This window comes from Neofelis nebulosa, chromosome 16 (genome assembly GCF_028018385.1).
Source record: "Neofelis nebulosa isolate mNeoNeb1 chromosome 16, mNeoNeb1.pri, whole genome shotgun sequence".
In the NCBI taxonomy this organism is placed as follows: Eukaryota; Metazoa; Chordata; class Mammalia; order Carnivora; family Felidae; genus Neofelis; species Neofelis nebulosa.
In genome coordinates, this window is record NC_080797.1 from 9,343,226 (window position 1) to 9,369,735 (window position 26,510).

The following is a 26,510-nucleotide window of genomic DNA, read 5'->3' on the forward strand; positions in this document are numbered from 1 at the left end:
ATTTTGCCCATCCCCACCCCCACCCCCAATCGACCCCTTACCAATCTGTTCTCTGTATCTCCGAGTTCAGATTTTTGTTTTTGTTTTTTTTAGATTCCAAATATAAGTGAAATCCTATAGTACTTGTCTTTCACTGTCTGTTTCACTTAGCATAATGCCCTTTAGGTCCATTCATCTTGTCTCAAATGGCAAGATTTCCCTCTTTTGTGTTTTTTAAAAATTCTTTTTAATGGTTTAATAAAATTCCATTGTTTTGTATGTATAGAATATATATATATATATATATATATATATATATATATATATATGTATACACACACACACACACACACACACACCACAACTTCTCCATCCATTCATCTACTGATGGACCCTTGGGTTGCTTCCATGTCTTGGCCTTTGTAATTAATGCTGCAATGAACATGGGTGTGTAAATATCTTCTTGAGTTAGTGCTTTTGTTTCCTTTGGGTAAATACCCAGAAGTGGAATTGCTGGGTCACGTGGTAGTTCTGTTTTTAATTTTTTGAGGAACCTCCGTTCTGTTTCCATAGTGACCACACGAGTTCATATTACCACCAACAGTGCACAGGGTTCTCTTTTCTCCACATGTTTGCCAACATTTATTTCTTGTGTTTTTGATAATAGTCATTCTAACGGGTGTGAGGTGATATCTCATTGTGGCTTTTATTTGCACTTCCCTGATGATTAGTGATGTTGAGCATCTTTCCATGTACCTGTTGGCCATCTGTATGTCTTCTTTGGGGAGGTGTCTATTCAGATCCTCTGCCCATTTTTTTTTAATTGGATTGTGTGTTTCTTTGCTATTGAGTTGTATCAGTTCCTTGTATATTTTGGATATCAACCCCTTATCTATGGTTTGCAAGTGTTTTCTCCCGTTCACTCACTTTTCAATTTGCTGATGGTTTCCTTTGCTGTGCAGAAGCTTCCTAGTTTGATGTAGTCCCACTTGTTAATTTTTGCATTTGTTGCCTTTAGTTTGGTATCAAACCTCCCAAAAAAAAAAAAAAATCATTGCCAAGACTGATGTCAAAGAGCTTACTGTCTATGTTTTCTCCTGGGAACTTTATGGTTATGGGTTTTAAGTTCAAGTCTTTAATCCATTTAGAGTTGGTTTTTGTGTATGGTATAAGATAGTGGCCTACTTTTATTCTTTTGCATGTGGCTGTCCAGTTTTCCCAACACCCAACATTAAAGAGATGGTTCTTTCCCCATTGTACATTCTTGGCTGCTTTGTCGAAAATTAATTGAAGGGCGCCTGGGTGGCTCAGTCGATTAAGGTCTGACTTCGGCTCAGGTCGTGATCTCACGGTTTGTGGGTTCGAGCCCCGCATTGAGCTCTGTGCTGTCAGCTGGAGCCTGCTTCAGACTCTGTGTCTCCCTCTCCTCCTGCCCCTCCCCTATGTGTGCTCTGTCTCTCTCCCTCTCAAAAATAAACAAACGTTAAAAAAATTTTAAGAAAATTAATTGGCCATATATCTATGTGTTCCTTTTTTTTAAAAGATATTTACTTCTTTTTGAGAGAGAGAGAGGGCACGAGAGGAGCAGAAAGAGAGGGAAACAGGATCTGAAGCAGGCTCTACACTGATAGCAGAGAGCCGAGTGCGGGGTTTGAACTCACAACCATGAGATCGTGACCTGAATCGAAGTCAGACACCCACCCAACTGAGCCACCCAGACGCCCCTATGCTCCTTTTCAATAAGTTCTCCAGCACTCGCTATACCCCCTCAGGATCCAGACCCACCAGCTTCAGAGGACATTCCTTTTCCTACCTTATCAGGACCAGAATTTCTCCTGTTGGGTTTTGTGGTCACCTGACCCTATTAATGGATCTAGGGTCAGGAGGGGAGGAAAGGACAGATCCTCAGAGAGGCACAGGCTTTATTGCAAAGGAGAAGCCTCTATGTGCATCATCTTCAAGCCAGCCTGGAGGGAGTGGGCCACTTTTGCGGGCCCAGAGAATTCAGAGGGATGGGTGTTTGCAGGTGTTTGCCTGGATCAATCCAAATGTCCCATCCTGAGTCTCGGGGCTCTACAGGGGTACTGTTAGGTAGTGTTCTCTAGAAAAATAACTTGTAACGGAGTGATGTAAGGAGGACTGGGCCCAGGAAAAAGTTGAAATGCTGTATGATTGCAACTGGGGCCTCATCTGATCCTATGGGGAGCTCAAGCCAGGAGGGCCCTTTAGAGAAATTGCATGTCGAAGCAAGGGGACCAAGTCTTCGAACCCCTGCAGTGACGCTACTGGGTATGGACTGCTCTGGAGGGGAGAAACCTGGGACGGGCAGCTCTGTTCAGCCAGGACAATTCCCAGAGAGGTGTTTTGTCATGAGCTGTTGGCAGCCAAACACACTAGCAACCAAGGGAACAGGTGCCCCAGCCCTGAAAGGGAATCCTGGCAGCCCAGCACAGTGGCTCTAGAGGGTGTGTTAAAGTTTCCAGCTTCAGTTGTTAATTTATGTTTTGCGCCCCGAAGTTATCAGTTACTGCTGGTATCTCTTGAGGCCTTATCGTTAGGGACATACATGAATGGTGGATATATCATCTTTGTCAATTTTTCTTTCTATAAGTGGATAACATGCTTATGTATTCCCTTGTGATTGTTTAAAATTCCATCTTGTCAGTTACTGGATTACCTGTATCAGTCAGGGTTCAGCCACAGAACAAGAACATATATGCTAAGAGATTTTTTTTTTACGAGGGATTGGCTTAATTGTGGGGGTCAACTAGGCAAGACCAAAATCCATAGGGCAGGGGTGCCAGGATGGCTCAGTCGGTTGAGCATCTGACTTATTACCGGCTCAGGTCATGATCTTGAGGTTGTGAGACAGATTCCCATGTCAGGCCCTGCGCTGAGCATGGAGACTGCTTGGGAGTCTCACTCACTCTGTCTCTGCCCCTCCCCCACTCGTTCTCTTTCGTTCTCTCTCTCTCAAAATAAATGAAATAAACATTTTAAAAAATCCATACGGCAATCCGTAGGAAGGGCAAGCTAGTAGCTTTGTCCACAGTTTCTTCTTCATCAGAGAAACCTCAATTCTGCTTTTAAAAAGGGCCTTTCGGGGCGCCTGGGTGGCTCAGTCGGTTAAGCGTCCGACTTCAGCTCAGGTCACGATCTCGCGGTCCGTGAGTTCGAGCCCAGCATCGGGCCCTGGGCTGATGGCTCAGAGCCTGGAGCCTGCTTCCGGTTCTGTGTCTCCCTCTCTCTCTGCCCCTCCCCCGTTCATGCTCTGTCTCTCTCTGTTTCAAAAATAAATAAACGTTAAAAAAAATTAAAAAATAAAATAAAATAAAAAGGGCCTTTCAACTGATTGAATCAGGCCCACCCAAGTTATCTAGGATAATGTCCCCTCCTTAATTCAACTGAGTTTGTGGACTTTAACCACATCTACAGAATACTGTTACAGCAACACCTAAATTCGTGTTTTGCTGAATAGCCAGAGACTGTATCCTAGCCAAGTGGACACATCAAAGACCATCACACTCTCCAGTTTCTTTTTGTTCAAATGTGCCTATTGTGGTAATATTAAGACTCTATGACACTCCTCCCATCAAGAGATGGAGTCTACATTTGCCTCTACTTGATTCTGCACAGACTTAAGACTGCTTTGATCAAATGTATAACAGAAGTGACGCTATGTGACTTCCAAAGCTATGTCGTCATCAGCCATGAAGATTTCTTATTCACTAGAACATGTGCTCTTGAAGCCCAGAGACGCCATGTCAGAAATCCAACGAGCCTGAGTCCTTCACATGGAAAAGGCCACTGTGTTCAAATCCAAACTGAGCTCATCCTTAAGGCATCTCAGCCCATCCATAATACATGTAAGTGAAGAGGCCATCTTGGAAATGGACCCTTCCTGCCATCAAATCATCTCCGCTGAGCCCCCAGACACAGTGGAGCAGTGAAGAGCCGTGCCCACTGTTCCCCTTCCAAATTCTTTACCAGTGAAATCCATGAGCATAATAAAATGGTTGTTCTTTAAAACCATTTAGTTTTGGGTGGTTTGCCAACACAGCAGTAGACAACAGGAACACCTGGAATGTTTTTCTATCCTTTTATTTTCAAGGGTTTTATGGAGGTTTGTTGTGTCTCTATAAACAACACGCTCTCTATCCCTTTTTCCGATCTGAGTCTCAAGATCAGATTCCTTAGGAGGGACTCAGAACATTTAAGAGTGAATGTGTACACATAGTAAAGCCCGAAAACGCACTTTGGGTTCTACCTTTAGACCCACATCTTGTCTGCCCATCCTTCCTGTAGGAACTCTGGCACCAGGTTTTCTCTAGTTAATTAGCACGGAGCTTTAACCACCCATCCGCAGCCCCCTCGCCCAGATGCTAGCTCCTCGCCCAGATGCTAGCTCCTCGCCCAGACGCTCCCCGACCTCCCAGTCATCTACCAGACCTGCTTCTGACCAGGGAAACTTTAAAGTTCCCCTCAGACCCTTGCAGCCTAAACGAGCAAGTCGCAGTGATGGGTGGAGGAGGTTACCATGGAGACAGGTCCAAGGAATGAGGCTCCGGCGGGAGGGAGGGCCGGGACGCGGCTTCCGATTGGCTCAGCGGGCGCGCAGCGTTCTCCTCGCGCACATGCGCAGTGGCGCTGAGGCGAGGTCGCGGCGGAGCCGAGGCGCGGCGCGTTCCGGGCCAGGCTTCTCAGGAGCCGGCTGGAAGGTGAGGCTCCCGGCCGAGACACGTCGTGCTTTCCGGGTTAGGGAAGTGGCGGAGCCAGAGGCCCCTCTGCAGCGCGGGGCTGAGCTCGCCACGCAGGCGCCCGCGCCCCCGCCGCCATTGTTGCCCCGGGCCTCTCGGGCCGCTCCGGCTGCGCGTCCGCCGGGTCCCCGCGACAGGTAATGATGTCGAGGGCGCCGGGCGCGAGTGTCCGCGCGGTCAGGCCGGAGCCCCAGCCCGTCCACGCGCGGGAGCCCGTGCTCGCGGCCTGCGGAGAAGACGAACGCGGGGTGGAGGTTGCTGTGGGGGGCCCGGTCCCAGCTCAGCGCGTCCCCCGCTGCCCGCGACCCCCCGGCCGAAGAGGTGTTAGGGAGACCCGACCGGGAAGGGCGGGCGACGGGTGAGGCCGGCGCGTCACCCCTGCAGGGCCTGGTACACAGTTGGCTTTGGTTACACGACTGAGCTTTGAGGAGGGCTCAGAACTGGGGCCCGCGGACAGGTGGTGTCCGTGCTCCAGGTCTGGCCTGTTCCGAGGTTTTCTTCGGGAATCCCGGTTTCATATTTATTCCTAAGGAATTGTCTCCTGTAGAAGCATTTAAAAGGGCTTCAAATCACACCAGCCTCTTCTACTCCCCGCCCCCCTCCCCCCCCCCCCCCCCCCGTCCCCCGTCCCCCGTCCCCGTCCCCAGTCTTACTGGCTCGTCTCCCCAGCCCTCTGATAGCTAAAAGCTAGAATAGTCTGGCATTAATATGCAAAGCAGGTAAATGGCTTGCCCTTTTTTCCTTGACAGTTTCCTTGGGAACCTTGAGCACTTTATTAAGAAGAAATTCTCAGGTATCGTTCTAAGTACCTAATAGATTCGCTCTGTTGTTCTTGAGAGGTAGTTCCGTCCTTTACAGCTTCTGTAAGTAACAGAAAAATACTGAAGCTTTCTTGCCCCCTCTGTAAAAGTTTAATTTCTTTTTCAACAAGTTAGAAGTTTGATCTGTTGTTTGGCTCATGATCCAGGTCTTTGCTTTTATGACCACCTTTTTTTTTTTTTTTTTTAATTCTTTAGAAATATATATTTTTTAAATGTCTATTACTGAGAAAGAGACAGAGCGCGGGTAGGGGAGGAGCAGAGAGAGAGGGAGACACAATCCATAGCAGGCTCCAGGCTCTGAGCTGTCAGCACAGAGCCGACACGGGGCTCTAACTCACGAGCCAGCCGTGAGGTCATGACCTGAGCCGAAGTCAGACACTTAACCAACTGAGCCACCCAGGTGCCCCTCTATTACCTACCACCTTTTGATGGCAGTCCCATCCCCTGTCCCCAACAGATTGCACTTATCATACAAATCTAAGGATGTAGGGGAGGAAGACCAAGGTAAAGTCCGATTGTGTTTATCTGTGCAGACTGAGTAGGCGATCTCTGTTGGTGTACGCGCATAGCAAAGAGCACCAGGAATTCTTGACTTTGTGGTCTGTTCTTGTGTTTTAGGGTCTCTTAACCATCCCTGCAAGTTCTGGGCTCCAAATTTGTAACTAAGGCTGCTGACTCTACCTTGACCTTGTTCTGCCCCTGGCTGCAGCAGCCCTTGAGAGAATGTCTTTGTGGCTCTAGCATGAGACTTCAAGCAGTTGGCTCACTACTGGAAAAATAAAGGATACTGCCAGACTGACCTTCCTGTCTGTGGCAATGTTCTCCCCGTGCAAGAGGATGACCAGTTCTTCACGCTCCCAAATCCTTCTGATGTGGAAGCCAGACAAGGTTCAGAGTGGACCCCACAATGTGGAGAAGGAAACGCATGCTTTGAGACTCTTGCGTGACACTGAGACCTGTCGACAGAATTTTCGAAATTTCCCATATCCAGACATAGCTGGTCCTCGAAAGGCATTGAATCAACTCCGAGAGCTCTGCCTTAAATGGTTAAGACCTGAGATTCGCTCCAAGGAACAAATCTTGGAGCTGCTGGTGCTAGAGCAATTCCTGACCATCCTGCCTGGGGAGGTTAGGACGTGGGTGAAGTCCCAGTACCCAGAGAGCAGTGAGGAAGCGGTGACTCTGGTGGAGGATTTGACTCAGATTCTAGAAGAGGAAGGTGAGGATTGTAGGGCAGAGAGGGGAAGAGTCCTGGGTGGTTAGGGAAGACTAACCGGGACTGTCACAGAGCAGCCCCTTAAAGAAACCGGCGAGAGCAGAGCTCAGTGAGTGAGAACACACTTGAACGTGCGCCCCATCCTGCCTGGTCTGCCCCTGCCAGACTGCTGGAGACCACACACACACCTTACCCGATGGCTTAAAACAGTGACCAGACACGATCAGATTACCCCTGTGGGAGCCCTCAGGAATTTCACCTGCAGAGGTTTGAGCCATTCTGCAAAGAAACCATTTGCTTTTGTGAATTAGGTTTTACAGGAACATGCTTGCGGAAAGGTAGAAAACGGTCCAGAAACATTTCCTTGTTCAGACACAACACACAAAATTTACATCACATGACGCTTTAGGAGAAAATTGTGAATTTAGTACGTATCCTTAGCCGTCCCAGGACAGACTTGTTTTTGAAGCCTGGTTTGACATCTTAGGACAAATCATCGGCCCTTCCCTCTGCTTCTTTGTTTTTTTTTTTCAACGTTTTTTGTTGTGTTTTTTTTTTTTTTTTTTGGGACAGAGAGAGACAGAGCATGAACGGGGGAGGGGCAGAGAGAGAGGGAGACACAGAATCAGAAACAGGCTCCAGGCTCCGAGCCATCAGCCCAGAGCCTGACGCAGGGCTCGAACTCACGGACCGCGAGATCGTGACCTGGCTGAAGTCGGACGCTTAACCGACTGCGCCACCCAGGCGCCCCTCCCTCTGCTTCTTTGAAGTGTGGGTGCTGGTTTTGGTTTCTTTCTCACTTCTCACTGTAGGAAAGTGTAGGCATCTATCTGGTGAAGAATTTCGTAGGCTGTTCAAACAGGACTAATCTCCATCACGGTCTCCCTTCTTCCCTAGCTGCTCCTCAGCATTCTGCCCTTCCCCAAGAGACCCCAGAGGAAGACCCCAAAGGAAGACCTGCTTTCCAGGCAGGATGGTTAAATGACTTGGTGACCAAAGTAAGTGTTGGTTTCTTCTATGATTTTAAAATGGCTTATTAAGAGGTGTACGTATGAGGACGTTTTCTGTCCTGGCCCTGTAACTTCTTTGCCCCCTAAAGCCCAATCTAGGACTTAAACATCAGTTTCTCTCTTTAAATCCACCCTGTTTGTTAAGGTAAGTGACTGCCCTATGTAGGAAATAGGCTCCGGAGAGCCTTCCCCAGATATGCCCTTCCTCACTTTTTGACTGTAAGGCAGCAACCATAGAGGTTAAGGGATTGACCTCCACAGCCAGATGATCAGATTTAGTTCGTGGTTCTGAACCTATGATTTGGAGCAAGATACTTGACCACACTTGGCCTGAATTATTAAACTCTAATAAATAGAATTTACCTGTTAGATTGGGAGGATTAAATACTATGCGACTGGTGGTTAGCCTGGACTACAGTAAGCCATCAATAAGCAGTGGTTGCTAATGTTATTTTTCTCATTAACAAGTAATTAAAGGCCATGTGTTTTGTGGTGTAATGTTGATCGTAAGTCTGTGTTACATCAGGCCACCTTAAGAGAAAGTTTTACTGTAAAAATACACACCTGCCACTGGCAGCCTGGAGCCTGCTTCGGATTCTGTGTCTCCCTCTCTCTCTACCTCTCCTCTGCTCATGCTCTCTCTCTCTCTCTCTCTCTCTCTCTCTCTCCTCTCCAAAATAAATGTTTAAACATCACTTTTGTACATACACATTAAAATCAGGCAGATGTTAAGATGAAATAAAAGATTCCATACACAGGGGCGCCTGGGTGTCTCAGTCAGTTAAGCGTCAACTCTTGGTCTCAGCTCAGGTCATGATCTCACGGCTCATGTGTTCGAGCCCTGGGCTCTATGCTGCTAGCATGGAGCCTGCTTGGGATTCTCTCTCTCCCTCTCTCTGCTCCTCCCCTACTCACTCTTTCTGTCTCTCTCTCTCTCAAAATAAACTTAAAAGCAAAAAAAGATTCCCCACCCCCAAAATTTAAGATATCTAGGACTAAACATAATATAAATTTTATAGTACATCCATATCGTGTATCATTCTGTAAGACACGAAAGAAGCTTTAAATACTATAAATCGTCTGTTCTCCCGAAATTATAAATTGAAAATGTAATTTGAAAACCCAATATAATTTTTTTAAGAAACGTAAAGTTCATTTGAAAGACATGGAGAAGTAATCAGTTTTGTGTAACAAAAGGAAGAAAAGAGCCAAGTGGAATACTAACCTTGCCAGATTGAGAAATGTATTTATAAAAGTATAACAGTTCAACAGTGTGAGTTTTGGTCCCAGTTTTAAAGATTTTTAGATGTTTTTTAATGTTTATTTATTTATTTTGAGAGAGAGGGTGGGTGGGCAGAGAGAGAGAATCCTAGGCTATCCGCACAGAGCCCAAGGCAGGGCTCCAACTCACCAACCAGGAGATCATGACCTGAGCCAAAATCAAGAGTCAGATGCTTAACCGACTGAGCCACCCAGGCGCTCCTAAAGGTTTTGTTTTTCAGGAATCTCTACACCCAATGTGGGGCTCAAACTTAGAAATCCGAGATCAAGAGTCACAGGCTCTACCTAGTGAGCCAGGCAGGTACACTTCATGTATGTATGAACTACATACATTCATTCATATATACACTTCCCAGCTCTATCCACTGGAAGCAATGGTACCCATAATACCATTCAATTTTATTTTGAAAAGGAAGGAGGAGCTCTGCATTTCATCGTAGGACACACAAATATAGCTTAAAATTTCAAATTACAGCACATTGAATTCTTTCTTCTTTTTTAGAGAGAAAGACAGCATGCACACTCGTGTGAGCGAGGGAGGAGGGGCAGAGGAAGAGGGAGGGAGTCATGGAGGGTGAGAGAGAGAGAGAGAATCTTCAGTGGGTGGGCTCAATGTCCAGTGCAGAGCCCCACACAGGGCTCAATCTCACAACTGTGAAATCATGACCTGAGTCGAAATCAAGAGTCGGACGCTTAACCGACTGAGCCACCCAGGCGCCCCAATAACACACTGAATTCTTGAGGCAAAGCTCAAAAAAGCACAACCATTCAAGGGTGTCATCTTTGTAAAGCCCTTTCTTCTTTGAGATGCAGTCACCAACGCATGCACCAGTGCCAGCCGAAAATGTGATGATAAATTCTGCTTTATTTTCAGACTCCCCTGTTCAGGTGTTCCCTGGACCGTTCAGGTGTTCTCATCCATAACTCGGGTGAGGGTGTTAACTAGACCTTTAGGGTCTTACTGAGGCTCAAGATTCTGCGAGTCCCCTCACCACACACACACTTGGCATTTTCACTGTCCTCATTCTACCAGTTCTTGAACCAGGTTATATTTGATGTTTTAGGAATCGATGACATTCAAAGATGTGGCTGTGGATATCACCCAGGAGGACTGGGAGATCATGCGTCCTGTACAGAAGGAACTGTACAAGACTGTGACATTACAGAACTACTGGAACATGGTTTCTCTGGGTAAGCATCATCTACGCCTGCTCCTGCCAGCATACCCTCCAAGTCTCCTTTCCTCTCTTGTTAAAAATGGGTTGGTCTCTAAAGTATTTTGCTAAGAATGGGGCCTAGAGGTGAGCGTGCTCATCCCGTTCAGGCACAGAAATGTTTTCCCTTTTCCCAAATAAAAGGTTTCTAAGTGAAGGATCATTGAAAACTGTGATGCCCGGCTTCCCTGGGCTTCCACACAGCACTGCGCCTTGCCCATTTCCTACCTTTCCTGTGATCTCCTCCCGCCATGATCTCTATGCACATATCCTCTTGGGTGGCAGGAAATGTTCATTTTAGCTCTGGAAAGGACAGTGATCTAATTCTCCCACTACATCCTGTCCGTGGACCATCGTTTTCCCGTAGAAGTCTGTCCTCACAATAAGTAGAAGTCAGGTAATAAAATTCGAACAACCGTTTATCTCCAGGATAAAACTCCTTCTGTTTCCTCATGAACAGGACTGACCGTGTACCGACCAACTGTGATTCCCATGTTGGAAGAACCATGGATGGTGATAAAAGAAATCTTAGAAGGCCCTAGTCCAGGTGAGAGCACAACTGGCGTGGGATTGTTTGTCCTTCAGAGCCTGACTGCAGTGAGATCTGTTTTTTAAGTATGGCCAAGGCATCCCCACAAAGACATCCCAGCCTGTCAAGAGCACTGAACTGTTCGGTGTTGCTTCCTGACAGATACCATTTTCAGGAAGAGACACAGTTTAGTTATTTTGAGAGAGACAACACAAGCAGGGCAGGAGCAGAGGGAGAGAGAGAATCCCAAGTAGGCTCCGCACTGTCAGTGCAGAGCCCGGTGCGGGGCCTGATCCTACGAGCCACAAGATCGTGATCTGAGCCTAAATCCAGAGTTGCACGCTCAACAGATGGAGCCACCCAGGCACCCCTCCTGCCCTCCTTTTTAAGCATGCATGAATATCCCTAAGATTTTAAGTTTCGAACCTTCTTTTTAAATTTCTTTTATTCTGTTTCACCAGCAAACCCTGTAGCCTCCTGCCTCCACTTTCCTAACTTACTCTATTTTCTAATTTAAAAATGTATAAATTCAGAAGATTCAAAAACGTTCTCTCATTGTATAGCACGTTCACCCAGTTCCTGCTTCTCCCAGCAGCCAACAACTGGTGCTTGTTTCTAGTTGTTTCTGTTAAGGTGTTTTGTTTGCGTATCAAGTCAATATAAAAAGGGCTTCTTCTTGGGGCGCCTGGGTGGCTCTGTCATCAGTAAAGCGTCTGACTTCGGCTTAGGTCATGATCTCGCAGTCCACGAGTTTGAGCCCAGGCCCTGCCTCAGGTTCTGCTGATGGCTCAGAGCCTGGAGCCTGCTTCAGATTCTGTCTCCCTCTCTCTCTGCCCCTCCCCTGCTCGCCCTCTGTCTCTCTCTGTCTGTCTCTGTCTCTCTGTCTCTCTCAAAAATAAATAAACGTTTAGGAAAAAAAAATTTTTTGTAATGTCTTCTCCATTTTCTAACAGAAATGGTAGCAAAGTACACACAGTTTTGTACTTTGCTTTTGTTTACTTAAAGTATATCTGGGGGCACTTGGGGAGTCTCAGTCAGTTGAGCATCTGACTCTTGATTTCTGCTCAGGTCCAGGTCCCAGGGTCGTGGGGTCGAGCCCCACGTCAAGCTTCACACATGAAGCCTGCTTGAGATTCTCTCTCTCCCGCTCTGTCCCTCCATCCCCAAGCCCTCTCTCTCTCTCTCAAAAAAAATTTTTTTTAAGTATATCTTGAAAAGTGTTCCAAGTGAGGATATAAAGAACTTCCTCATTGTTTTTTTTTTTTTTTAATATCTGCATCACATTTTATTGTGTGTCCCCTAAATTATTGAACCTGTTTCTTGTTGATGGGCTTTTTGGTGTTCCCATTCCTGCCTTCCTCCGCAAGAACTTCAAACCTACAGAAAAGTTGCAGGATCAGTACATTGAACACCTGTGTAATTGTCACCTGGAACTCCCAGCTACCATTATTTAGCCCCTTCTGTTTTTTTTTTGTTTTTTTGTTTTTTTGTTTTTTTTAACGTTTATTTATTTTTGAGACAGAGAGAGAGAGACAGAGCATGAACGGGGGAGGGTCAGAGAGAGGGAGACACAGAATCCGAAACAGGCTCCAGGCTCCGAGCTGTCAGCACAGAGCCCGACGCGGGGCTCGAACTCACGGACCGCAAGATCATGACCTGAGCCAAAGTCGGCTGTTTAGCCGACTGAGCCACCCAGGCGCCCCTAGCCACTTCTGCTTTTTCTCTCTACACACACACACACTTTGCTTTTGCAAAGAACCATCTGAAAGTTAGTTGTTGCAGGGATCATGACATCCCCCCCACGTATTTCTGCATGTATCTCCCATTCTTCGACATAGGCTCATCGTTCTCTCCCCTCACATATTTCACATTTATACAAGATGTGTATCTTGTATAGTCCCATATTCAGACTTCCCTCACTGTCCCCAAATATCATGCAGTTTTTCTCCCCCTTCCGGGATCTCCTGTCAGGAATCCTGTGCTCCACTTAGTTATCCTGTGTCTTTAGTCCCTTTTAGTCTAGAATTGTTCTCCGCCTTTCCTTTTCTTTCTTTTCTTTTTGTTTCTTTCCTCATTTCTTTTCTGTTTTCTTTTCTCTTTCCTTCCTGCCTTCCTTGGAGCATTTTTTGAAGGATCCAGGCCAGGTTTTTTTTAAATATTTTTTTTAATGTTTATTTATTTTTGAGAGAGAGAGAGAGAGAGAAACAGAGTGTAAGCAAGGGAGGGGCAGAGAGACAGGGAGACACAGAATCCAAAACAGGCTCCATGCTCCGAGCTGTTAGCACAGAGCCTGACATGAGGCTCGAACCCACTGAACATGAGATCATGACCTGAGCCGAAGTTGGATGCTTAACTGACTGTGCCACCCAGGCACCTCAGGCCAGATATTTTTTAGAATGACCCACAACCTAGATTTGCCTGATAGTTTCCTGATGTTTAGATTCAGATCAAATATTCTCACCAAAACAACCTCAGGTGTATACTTTGCATTGCCATTTGTCTCATTAGTGATACTTATTTTGCTTCAGGTGCTGTTGGCCAGATCTCTCCATTTTAAAGGTGCAGGGTTTTTCTCTTTATAATCAGTAAGCAATCTGTGGAGTGATACTTAGAGGCCACATGACTATTCTATTCCCTGGTAATATTTTATTTAAGCATTTTTGGCCTCCATTGTTGATTCTTGCTTTATCATATTGCTGGTTGCAAGATGGTGATTTTCCGATTCAGTCCTCTCTTTTCAAGGATTACTAGCATTTTCCTGTAAAGCACAGTTCTCCTTCTGTCTCATTTTTATGTGTACATAGCACTGTAGACTAATGGAATTTTTCCAACTACAGGGTGTTATTAGTCCACTAATTCCTGGTTTGTTTTGTTTTTTGTTTTTCATGCTCATTTGTCCCCAGTTTGGGTAATAGGAGCCCTGCAAACCAAGTCCAATGTCCTTTTGACAGGTCCCCATTAGTCTTTAATCCTTCCCTTGCTTTCTAGCACAACAGAATGTTCTTTTGACTCACCTTGTGCCTACCTTAGACTTGGAGGCTCTCCAAAGTACCCTGGTTCATTTTGATAGGGAATAGTACTTAGAAACCAGAATGTGGGCAGGAAGTGTGCTCACTACTGTGGGTACCGTTGCTTCCAGTGGATAGAGCTGGGAAGTATGCATATGTATGTATGTGGTTCTCTTAATCATGAGTTCACGCTGATAACTCTGATATCCAGCACCGCAAGGCTATTCCGTCTTGTATTTCCTTTTCCATACGGTGAACAACCTGGTTCTCAAGAGCACTAGTATATATTGATTCACCCTGTCATGTAACACACAGAAAAATGGCTTCAGAATTAGGTCACTACCTATCACTACCAATAACAAACTGGGTAACGTTCAAAATTTCTTCAAAGTCCTTTCTGTCCTTACAATATATCCCACTAAGGGTATACAGAATACTAAGTTCAAAAGTTCCTTCAGTTCTTTCCTTTTAGCTGTCTTAAGGGTTTGCTGTACAGCTTAAGGGTTTGTTTGACTCTATTTGTATTCAGTTTTAGTGTTTTCTTGTTTTCTGGTTTTTAATCTTCCGCTTTTGAGTATGTAGAAACATTAACTTGGTTCAGAAGTCAAAACTGTGTAGAAAGGTATATGCTCCCATCCCTTCTGCTCTGTTCCAATCTACCCCCTATTTATTTCTGGTTTTTCCTTCCGAGTTTCTCTTTGCAAATAGAAATCATAAAGATATTCTTACGTGTCCTTCTGTCTACAAGAGAAGTGCACTATGCTCTTGATTCTTGCTTGTCTATTGCCTTTTTTTTTTTTTAATTCACTGACTTCTAATACTTGTTAACTTACCTGGTCATTAGATATTTTAAGGGTCACGCTGCTTGAAAAGCTAATTCTTCTCATAATTTATAGCAGAATGACCTATATATACCTATAGCACAGAACGTGCCTCTACCACAGTAAATTCTTCGTGGAATGATTTTGGCACACTCTAGACACTGAGAAAATATGCATGACATAATGGAAGTGAGCCTGAACTAGAAGTCAGGATAGTCTTCTGGAGGGTACTGCCAGCCTGGGACCGCTTGTTTTTTTAATGTTTATTTATTTTTGAGAGAGAGAGCGTGCGTGCGTGAGGGGCAAAGAGAGAGGGAGACACAGAATGTAAAGCAGGCTCCAGGCTCTGAGCTGTCGAACTCACGTATTGCGAGATCATGACCCGAGCTGAAGCAGGACGCTTAACTGACTGAGCCACCCAGGCGCCCCTGGGATCACTTTAATTTGAACCTGAGAAGTTTTTTAGATTGACTTTCAGGTAGCGTGCATTGGCACTGTAAATGCACAAGAGGGGACAGTTTATGGTTATGTATTTTAGGAGGAGAATTTTCTTCTTCCAAAGAGCACCAAGACTGAGAAAAGATTATGTAGAAGTGAGGGTTGTGTTTTTTTTTTTTTTAAGTTTTGTTTGGTTTTTCTAGCCAGTCCTTCAGCAGAGTATAATCCTCTATGCTCAGGAGTCCTGTGAGCACCCCCTCCTTGTTAGGACCTCAGGCTTTGTTTTTTGGCCCTTGGGCCCTTGCCCCTCAAAATGGAAGTGTAAGGTCATTGAACAGATGGAGGAGCTGTCTCCGTCAGCTCTTGCTGATTTCCTGTCTCCCTGCTTTTGCTTGAGTTTTGGCCTCTGAGGATTTTCCTGTCTTGCCAGCGTAGAGATACATCATAAGTTGACCCTTTGGTTTGGATACCTGATTAGTCATACTTCAGGAAACGGAAACTTTGATAATTCACAAATAGAACAATAGTATTGGTCTTCACTGGCCACTCCTGTCTCAGAACTTTGATAGTTGTTTACTCAGGACCTATAGCCATTCTTTCAGGTTCCACTCCAATCCTACCTCCCCCTGAAGCTTTCTTTGGTTACCTAAGTCAACACTGATCTCATCTGCTAGAAGTATTGCACCATTTTTTGGCCCTGTTGACTAGACACTTAGCACTTCCAACCGGCCCTTTCTGGTTAAATACATAGATTTAAGCACAGTTTAATAACATCGGTTTTTGAATTTCCGGTAAGCTGATTGATTTTAAAATGTATATTATATCCATTTCTTCATGGTCATGATTCAGCCTTGTTATTTTAAGCTTGTTCTCACTTTAGTACTTTTCAGGTATACGGTGCGCTCTGCCATAGACTGTCCGGTTTCCTGGTATCAGAATGAAACTCAGCTTCTGGTCCTCTCATTTGTGTGTGTGTGCCCGCACACCTCTACCTGTACAGCCCCTTAACATTCTCATTTTGTTCTTTTGGAGGGGAGAGTGACAAATCCTGGTTTGAGAGAGTTGTGTTTAAATATTTTTGTTATATAAAAATAATATAACTACATTTCTAGTACTAAATAGCAATAAAAGTCATATATCCAATTTATTGAAAATTGGAAAATATTTTTTAAAAACCTGTAATCTTGTTAGCACTTTGATATTTGTCTAGTTCCAGTGCATTTTCATGCTAGTTATGATACTACTTTTTTCATTTAACATTACTCCCAAGCATTTTCTAATGTCAACTATGATGTTTATGTTTGAATCAAAGTAATAAAAGTCATTTGTAAATTCAGTCAGTACAAGGAAGGAAAATGAAGTATTTGTCTACTTCTCCTCACCCATTACCAGGATTTTCACCCCTTAGATTGTTACTCTCTGTGTATGTGTATCTATATTACATATAGCATATCCTTACACAGAGTGGATCTTGCTCTACATAATGTGTCCTATACACCCTTACATGTCAATGTATGTGAACCTACCTAGTTATCTTTATCAGTTATCAATATTCCATTATCCCTACTCTCGTCATTTATTGATTGATGGCAGCTCTTATTTTTAATGACTGCATATGAGTCTATGGAATGGATATATTAAGGTTTTTTTTATGTTAATTTTTTTTTATATTTATTTTTGGGAGAGGGAGAGAGCGCGCACAGGAGAGGGGCAGAGAGAGAGGGAGACACAGAATCTGAAGCAGGCTCCAGGTTCTGAGCCATCAGCACAGAGCCTGATGTGGGGCTCGAACTCGTGAACTGTGAGATCATGACCTGAGCCGAAGTCAGATGCTCAATCAAGTGAGCCACCCAGGCGCCCCATTTGTAAGGTTTTTATACTTTGGTCTGCATCTTAGAAAATTTCTGAACTACCCGGCATCACTTTTGCTATATTATAAAATCCATATTTGATTATATTCCATTACACAATTCTTAATATTTGGAAGTCCTATGTTTTTTACCTGGTTTCAAGGGAAAAAGATACCGTAATTTAAATTTGTTTTACACCTCCTGCTGGAAACAATAGGCGTCAGTACCTATGATTGCTTTGCAGCTAGGTTTGAAGTCAGGGATTTTTGCTGTTGTCGTTTACTTTGTTTTTGTGTGTATGTGTATGCTTTCATTTGGTTCACCTTTTTACAACAAATTATTGTCATTTATTCCAGCAATTCAGTTGAGTGGGCACCATATCAAGTCTTGGGCCATTTTCTGAAGGAAGCATAAAAGAAGCATAAGCCTTTCCTAGAGTTTGTGTCTAAGTTAGTTGGAAATAAAAGAAACACACACAGTTCTGAAGTAATAATGCAAGGCCAAGTGCTGACATGGCCCCGACATTATATATGGTTGAATCATGAGACTGCTGGTATTTCAGTCATGTTGACCTATAGAAAGGCAAGCTCATATGATTCAAGCTAATCTGTACTTTAGGATTCCTAGAAGGACAAACAGCAGCTGGGCCGTACCATTGTTTTAATGGGTAGAGAAGTTACCTTAAGAGAATGCCTAAGTCTGGTTTTCATATGGCCCCCGTATGAGGTGCTATGAGGAAGTAGCTTGAAGTTACGTGGAGAATTTAAATGTTAAGCTAACTATGCAGTTTGGTAGAAGATACAGTAGAATAGGCAAAGCTGGATTATTTAGGGACAGAATATGTCAAGTGGAGGTATTTTGAACTTTTTAAACGTTTCTCCTTTAAGCCACTGGTCCTCAAACCTTAGTGCACATCGGAACCACTTGGAGGGCTTCCTGAAACAGATGGCTCAGCCCTACCTCCAAAGTTTCTGATGGGGCTCGTCTGGATGGGCACCAGTTTAACACACTCCCAGGTGATAGTGATCTGCTTATGCTGCCGGTCTGGGGACTGTACCTTGAGAACTATTACTAGGAGAGATTTACTGGAGATACTCGAGCCTGGAGAGCACTCCATGGAATTGCTTTTGGAATATTATGTAGGATTGTGCTGAGCAGGCTGGGAGGAGTTAATGAGAGTTAGCATCTACTTTATACGAATCAGTCCATGAAGTGAGGCCACGTTATCCCAAGTCTTACTAGTGTTTTCACTTCTCGTAATCCTGTCACCTGACCTAACCTATTTTATTGCACTGTGCCCATGTTGAATAGTGAGGAACCTCTCCTTTTACAACGGTTTGGTCTTCCGGTTTTCTGCAGTCACTTTTCCCAAGTTTTGTTTTGTTTTGTTTTGTTTTTTAAGATCTTATTTATTGAGGTACCTGGGTGGCTCAGTTGGTTAAGCGTCCGATTCTTGATTTCGGCTCAGGTCATGATCTCACGGTTTGTGACTTCAGGTCTAGCATTGGGCTCTGCCCTGACAGTTCAGAGCCTGCTTGGGATTCTCTCTCCCTCTGTCTCTGCCCCTCCCCACTCGTACTCTTTCTCTTTCTAAATAAAATAATTTTTAAAAACTTAAAATAAATAAAGATTGTATAATAAAATTAAAATAATAATTGTAAAATTATAATAAAATCTTTATTTTTTTTTAGAGAAGTGGGGAAGGGTAGAGGGAGAGAGACTCTTAAGCAGGCTCCCCACCCAGCACAGAGCCTAATGTGGGGCTCGATCTCACCACCCTGAGATCATGACCTGAGCTGAAATCAAGAGTCGGTTGCTCAACTAACTGAGCCACCCAGGCGCCCCTCTCTTTTCCCAAGCTTTAAGTACCACATTGTGAGGTTGTCCAAGCCATAGTCTTTTTAGGCATTTTATTCACATTCAGTATCTTGTTTCTGTTTTGGCAGTTTCCTTTCTCCAAATAGAGGATAACTTTTTATATTTTTATATTCTTTTTATTTCAGAATGGAAAACAGAAGCCCAAGAGTGTACTCCAGTTACAAATACTTCTAAGTTCACAAAGACTGGTACTCAGACCATCAAGTTGGAGGAACCATACGACTACGATGACACATTAGAGAGGCAAGCAGCAGATACCTTCAGGAAAATTCCCACCAGCGGAAGAAACTCCCCTTTGAAGTCCGTCCTCTTACAAGAAGATGACCCTATGGAAGAGTGTCTTAGTAAATATGATATATATAGAAATAGTTTTGAAAAGCATTCAAACCTAATTATTCAGTTTGGTACCCAATCAGATAATAAAACTATGTATGATGAAGGCAGGGCAACCTTCAATCATGTCTCATATGGTATTGTACATAGAAAGATATACCCTGGAGAGAAGCCTTATAAGTGTAACGTGTGTGGGAAAAAGTTTAGGAAGAACCCGTCCTTCGTGAAACACCAAAGTACCCATGCCAAAGAAAAATCTCATGAATGTGAAGAATGTGGGAAAGAGTTTAGGCATATCTCATCCCTTATCGCACATCAGAGAATGCATACTGGAGAAAAACCATACGAATGCCACCAGTGTGGTAAAGCCTTCAGCCAGCGTGCACACCTTACCATACATCAGAGAATTCATACTGGAGAGAAGCCCTATAAGTGTGATGACTGCGGAAAAGACTTCAGTCAGCGTGCACACCTTACTATACATCAAAGGACACATACTGGAGAGAAACCATATAAATGCTTGGAATGTGGTAAAACCTTCAGCCACAGTTCATCACTGATTAATCATCAGCGAGTTCACACCGGTGAAAAACCTTATATATGCAACGAGTGTGGGAAAACTTTCAGTCAGAGTACACACCTTCTTCAGCATCAAAAAATACATACCGGAAAGAAACCGTATAAATGCAATGAGTGCTGGAAAGTGTTTAGTCAGAGTACCTACCTTATTCGACATCAGAGAATTCATTCCGGAGAGAAGTGTTATAAATGTAATGAATGTGGAAAAGCCTTTGCTCATTCCTCAACTCTCATTCAACATCAGACTACTCACACTGGAGAGAAATCCTATATATGTAAGATATGCGGAAAAGCCTTCAGCCAGAGTGCAAACCTCACTCAACACCACAGAACACATACTGGGGAGAAACCGTATAAATGCAGCGTGTGTGGAAAAGCATTCAGCCAGAGCGTACACCTTACTCAGCATCAAAGAATTCATAATGGAGAAAAACCCTTCAAATGCAATATATGTGGGAAAGCATATAGGCAGGGTGCCAATCTCACTCAACATCAGAGGATTCATACCGGAGAGAAGCCGTATAAATGTAATGAATGTGGGAAAGCTTTTATTTATTCCTCGTCACTTAATCAACATCAGAGAACTCATACTGGAGAACGGCCCTATAAATGTAATGAATGTGATAAAGATTTTAGCCAGCGAACATGCCTTATTCAACACCAGAGAATTCACACAGGAGAGAAGCCCTATGCGTGCCGTATATGTGGTAAAACCTTCACTCAGAGTACGAACCTCATTCAGCATCAGCGTGTTCATACTGGTGCCAGACATCATAATTAATGGATGTGGCAGATGACTTCACTTAGGTTTGACAGTTCACCCGAATTTTATTTTGTGCTCCGTTAAAACATTATTCAAAAGAAGTGCAATATATGTTAGATATCAGCAGAAGTATCAAAAGAAGCATCAGAATTAGTAATGTGGATATAAGCTATTTAAATTTAACGTGAAATTTAAAAAGAAAACTTTATTCACTCCTTAACCTTTATTTGCTACTAGTTCAATTCATTCCAGAGAGAAACCCAATCTGTAACTCATCAACTCTTAGTGTATTTGAAGTACTTCTTAATGAGACCTTATGAATGTAACTTGGGAAAGCTTCCATCAAGTAGGGATTTCACACTAGCAAGGAATCTTGGGATAATTGAACAAGCTGCTTTAAGGCCTTTATTACTTCCCAGCTTTGAAGCCTTAAATACATAAGGGGTTCCCTTCCCTTTTCCTATTAATGCCATAACTGCCATGTGGAGCCAGTAGGTTTGCAAAATATATACAGTGGAAAGTATCTTAATTTCTATGTGACAACTGTATAATTACATTTTCCTTTACTGAAATATTCAAGGAAGAGAAGCTTAATGAAACATGATCTGTTAGGATAACTAATGTATATATAACCTTTAGACGTGTACAAATTAAACAGGCAAAAATTAAACACCCATCCTTAAATTCACCTTTAAAACATATTAGCCTTAGTTTCACTAGGTTTTGACATCTGTCATCCTAAAGGAAAAAATAAGAAAGTTACCTTTTTTTTTTTTTCACCTGACTCCTAAACTCATAACTTGAGGTTCCCCTGTGGCTATTTTGCCATAGAAAGCCCATTTCCATTGAGACCCATTTCTCGAGTGCCTACTGTGCTCAGGGCCCAGACTTCCCAACTGGATCTTCACAGGGCTTGTGCTGAAAACCACAGCTGATTTAACAACAGAAAGCTTACTAAAGTAGTGAAATGTGACAAAGGACATGGTCTTAACTATTAAGTACTGTCACAGAATGACATAGGAAGCGTACTAAAATGGGTTGCCAAATGCAATCCCATATCCCAAGACAAGTAGTGAAAGCAGCTATTTACATAGTGTGAGGGAAAAACAAGTCATGGAAAATAGATTTAAGTTCACTACAGAAAGTGGGTCAGGGAAAAAAATCAAGGGTGAAAACTTAGCAGTGAATAGAGAATACACGGGTAACTTACAGCATGAACTATTGTCCTACTTGGGTTACCTAAGAAAGTAAGAGTGGCTAATTAAGACCAAATTCAGCCTGTTTAGAAGAAAGAACTAAAAATGAAGCAACTGATTTTAAAAGAATAATTGGAATTGGTTCTTTTTCATACATGTAAGTAAAATAGGGATTACTCTTAAAATGTCAGAAAACATTTACTGGAAAAAGCATTGATGCAGAAACTCATTGATGCAACAATCACTAGACAATATTAACTAAGTTTGTGGGGTCCTGAACATAAAAGGAAAACAGGCAGAAATGCAAATAGAAACAGGTAAAGATACTATTGTGTTTAATATCCACAGCATTCCACGATCAGAATATAAGACCATATTCTGAGAGCTGAGATTTCATCTTGCTCTTAATTGTTTCTTCAGTGCCTTGCGTGTAGGTTGTGGTCGATCTGTGTCGGTTGAATTAATAAGTAGGTAAGTTAGAATTGAGTAATAAGGTATAAATTAACGGATATGGAGTGAAGGTGGTTGAATTTAAAATACTTTTGTGCACACATGCAAAGAAATACTTAACAAATACTGGTCATTCGCTGGGTAAGAGGAACTACTTAAAATTGAAGAATCAATTCTTAACAGTGGGGATATTCCTAAAGAAATCGTGGGACGTCACTGCACAGGAAGTTTTCCTGAGCTAGATGAAGAAAAACTGATCTAAATTCTGGTGCCATAAATACCATTTTAAGCATATGATTGACCATCGCAGTCTCATTTGGATGTTACTGTTGATAGCAAACGTCCTGCAGACAGGTGCCGAAGGAAAGACCTGGGGTGCTAGCATCTTCAAGGCTTTCTTGTTGAGTGTTTTCTTCAAGAAGCTTCTGCTTTCCCTTGTCTTCACCTCAGTTAACCCTGATGTCATGGAATCATCCTTCACAAAGTGTAGATCGGCTTCAGGTTGCATAATACTCGAGTTAGGCTTATGCCATAGTTACCATGTTAGAAATAACCGTTGTACTTAAGATGCAATTTTTATTGATAATGCCACTTCAAATCTTACACGACACTTTTTCCCCTCCTGGCATGAATGTGTGGAGTATTGCAGTCCATAGCGCCTTTTTTCGCTTTATTTTGTATTTCCTGCCTTTGTTTTATGTAAATAATGCATTTATAAAGTCTTCCACTGATACGCTGAGGCAATGGATGCCCTTAGACAGTAACAGAATAGTGGAGAGTCATGAGTCTGTGTTATTTTTCCCACTTTTTACGGTTGTCTGATCCACATGTAATTCAAGTTTTTTGTTTTTTTGTTTTTTTTTTTTAGCAGATAGCCTTATTTTCCACAACTTTTTATTACAAAGATGTTGAAATATACAGAAAAGTTAATAAAATGAACGGTATATCTACCACCTAGCTTTAAAATTTTAACATTTTTTACTGAACGACTGGAAAGTTACTTAGACGTGACATTTCACCCCTAAATACTTCAGCATGCATCTCATAAAAATAAGGACTTTCACATTACCACATACATTACATACCTTGAAAAATGAGTAAGAATTCTCTAATCTTTAATGTTTCATGTTTAAATTTTCCCTGCTGATCCCAACAAGTTTCACACATTATGTTCAATTACTATGTCTGTTTCATCTGTCCAGGTGTCTCCCACTTCTGATTTTCTCTAGGACTTTTTTTTTTTTTTTTTAATAGAGCAGGTCAGTTGTAGAATGTCTCACATTCAGGATTTAACGGATTGTTTACATATGGTTTATCTTGTTCCTCTACCCCCTGTGGCTTCTGTAAATTAGTATTTATGGCCAAAGCCTTGATTGGATTCAGGTTAAATATACATGTTTAATATTAACACTTCACCGATGTGTCTCCTGTTGCATCAAATCAAAAGTCTTATTAGTATCTGGTTGACCATCCGTGATGTGAATCATGGGAATCACCGTATCTTCCCAACGTGCAGATGTGTTTTTTCCGTTGCAGTTGATCCGGACTGACGCTGGCAGGGTGTGGATAGCTTGTTCACCAAGAACTTTTCACCTGGTACTTGTAGTACCCAGTGATGACGCTCGTTCCCCAAATCAGTTATTTCCTTAAGATTGGCAACACGGCAATTTTCTATCATTCTCTCAACGTTTCCTGATGCGTAAGTCTGTAAGGCAGAGCTTTCCGTCATCTGGAAGTGCACTAGAGGCAAGGCGCTACTTCAGTTCTTTACTTACCAGTTTTCAGAGTGAGGAGTTGGCAGTGATGACAGATTATTCCATGTGTTTACGTCAATCATGGCCATTGTTTCTGTTGCTCAAATTGTCCCCCATGTGGCCAGTTGGAACCCTTCCAGTAGCTCTTAGGTCCCTTGTCATTCCTTCTCTAGCCTTTGGGGACTTCATTGCCTTCTGACACAAGAGATCTCAGGTTCAGTGCCCCAGATATGGAATGAGCCATGTCTCCCGCAATCCCTGGCTAAGTCAGCAACTATTTAGAAACCAAGCTCTGGATGCTAGGTATGCTCGTTGCTGCTGGGGTGTCATTAGCAGGTAGCCTTTGGGTCTTGACCATTCAACTTAGTTCTTGTAAAGGCAACTCTTTGCACTCATTTCATCAGTTACAGAATCTCTAAGAGCCGTCATTACATACTGGGACAAACTGGGGAGCAAACAACTTAGCCTTTTAAGCATACAACTAAATTGGAGAGGACGGAAGTGGTATGTATACTAGAAAGCAGCAAGCGCAACCCCAAGAGGTCTTGTACCAGGACCGGCAGAGTTTAAGGAAGGGAGCATGTCAGTTAATAGGTGGTACCTAGTATGTCTTAACTATAACATGTCTTGGTAATTCATGTATTTATAAGCTAATCATCTTTCCCATCACATTCCTTAAGGCAGGTTTCTGATAAGATCTAAATCTGAACCCTGAGGATCTGTTTCCTGCAAATCTAAGTGCTAGTTTTTCTTGCTAAACTTTTATTTGGTCTTCAAAACTTAGAGTGTTAGGTTTCATTCTTCAACTGTATCTTCTGGTATCAATTCACTTGCATGTGCCTGTAAATGTGCTTAGTCCTCTATTTTGTTACTCTCTTCCTGGCTCTCTATTTCACTACAGTTACTAGCCCCTTGGAACACTGTAGCCATTAAGAATGGCAAGCATGTGCACTACAGTGATATGTGTAAATATGTGTGTGAACTCGCAAGCAACGCTAAGTCCTCTGGATGGATGGGGAAAGTGATACCCATGATGCTGAAGTGTCTTGCCTGAGGTCATACAGTCCTACAGCGACAGAATAAGGGTTTGGACCCATGCCTCCGGCACTTAGTTGAATTCTTCCTGTAAAATTAATGCTAATGGAAATCCCGAGCACAAACAGTATGTACCTGCAATTTTATAAAACTGTATTTTGATGAGATTAGAGCATGGAAAGTTTATTTTTGTCTCCCCTTCTCTATAGTTTCCTAAATTCAGATCTTTAAATGAGACTAGCCCCATCAAGAAGGCACTCCTCTGTACCCTCACTTCGGTTTTGGTCTCCCACCCAGATCTTTCCCCAGCTTCAGAACCATACAGTCAATGTTATCATCTGGAACTATCTCAAAAGTACCTTCAGTGGTTTACTCTAAAACAGAACTTTCATCCCCAAATCTCTATGTTAATTCACGGTAACTTTGAGAGGCTAGTTCACCTGTAGTTACAATCCTGTTGGCTTTACTTTCCATGTGTTCCCATCCAGTCTCTTCTCTATCCCCACTGCCACTACCTCATTTCAGGCTTTTAATCAGCTTTCGTTTTGATTCTTTCATAACCAGGTAAATGTTCATCCTGCCCCTGATCTACCCCTTTCAGTGTGTGTATCTGCCACACTTTGCTCAAGTCCTGTGAAAACCTGTGAGGCCACCACATAACAGCTCTACAGGTTGAGTGGTGCATTTGACCACGTCGCCATTTGCTCGACACGCTACGATATCCTCTCATTGTCAACGGCAGTGGATTCTCACTCTTAGCTGCACATTGAAATGACCTGGGGAGCTTCTACAATTACCAATGCCCGGGCCCCACGTCGAGGGATACTGACTTATTTCATTTGGGATGGAGAATTATCCATCTGAATTATCAGTAATTCAATTCCCCAGGTGATTCTAATGTCTTAAAGTGCAGCAAGGGCAGAAGCAGGAATTCCACTGATTCGGAGGAGAAATGGTGGTTGCAGCAGAGGTGGTAAGAAGTGACCCAACCCAGGATGTATTTTGAAGGTAGAGTCTCTAGAACTTGTTAAGGATTTGGATTGGGAGTGAGGGGCATCAAGAGTGACTATCTTAGGGGCACTTGAGTGGCTCAGTTGGTAGAGCATGCAGCTCTGGACCTCGGGGTTGTGAGTTTGAGTGCCACGATGGGGGCAGAGGTGACTTTAAAAAAATAAAAAAATAAAAAACCTTCAGAAGAATGACCATCTTTCCAACTAGAATATATGCTCCTAACAAGGGAGAAGGCTCTATTAGACTCATTTCTGTAGCTCCACAGATGGGCCCAGATGAATTCCAGCACAAACAGTGGGCTGCCTTACAGGAAAGCAACGCTGAGTTGGGGGAATCACTTTTATAGCGAATTGTAACCAAACATGCTCTTTGCCTTCCCTGACCCCCCTCCAGCCCCTGCTTTGCCTGTTTGCTTGCTGTGAACACAAGGCTGAGAAATGGCCCAGGTAAAGCACGATTAAGACCTCGCGATCTTGGCATACCCAACAGGAACACCTAGGGAAGTGCAGGGTCCGTGGCATATGGCCTCTCCCGATATGGTCCATTCTAGTGTAGAAGAGGGGAAACCTCCCACCAAGAATTCGGGG

General features: G+C 43.3%; 1 protein-coding gene across 4 annotated transcripts; it reads left to right on the forward strand.

Moving 5' to 3' along the window:
- The first annotated feature begins 4,610 nt into the window (after positions 1-4,610).
- On the forward strand, positions 4,611-25,079 carry ZNF287 (zinc finger protein 287). 4 transcript variants are annotated; one of them, XM_058702905.1, is made up of 7 exons: positions 4,640-4,697; positions 5,486-5,529; positions 6,176-6,776; positions 7,671-7,771; positions 10,129-10,255; positions 10,739-10,825; positions 18,928-25,079. In XM_058702905.1, the coding sequence occupies exons 3-7, from the start codon at positions 6,374-6,376 to the stop codon at positions 20,493-20,495; spliced, it is 2,286 nt and encodes a 761-aa protein (XP_058558888.1). In that variant the 5' UTR covers positions 4,640-4,697; positions 5,486-5,529; positions 6,176-6,373; the 3' UTR covers positions 20,496-25,079. The 4 variants fall into 4 exon arrangements, with proteins under 4 accessions (XP_058558889.1, XP_058558888.1, XP_058558890.1 ...); XM_058702906.1 differs by lacking the exon at positions 5,486-5,529 and having other exon boundaries at positions 4,611-4,697; XM_058702907.1 differs by lacking the exons at positions 4,640-4,697; positions 5,486-5,529 and adding an exon at positions 4,711-4,873.
- The last annotated feature ends 1,431 nt before the right edge of the window (positions 25,080-26,510 follow it).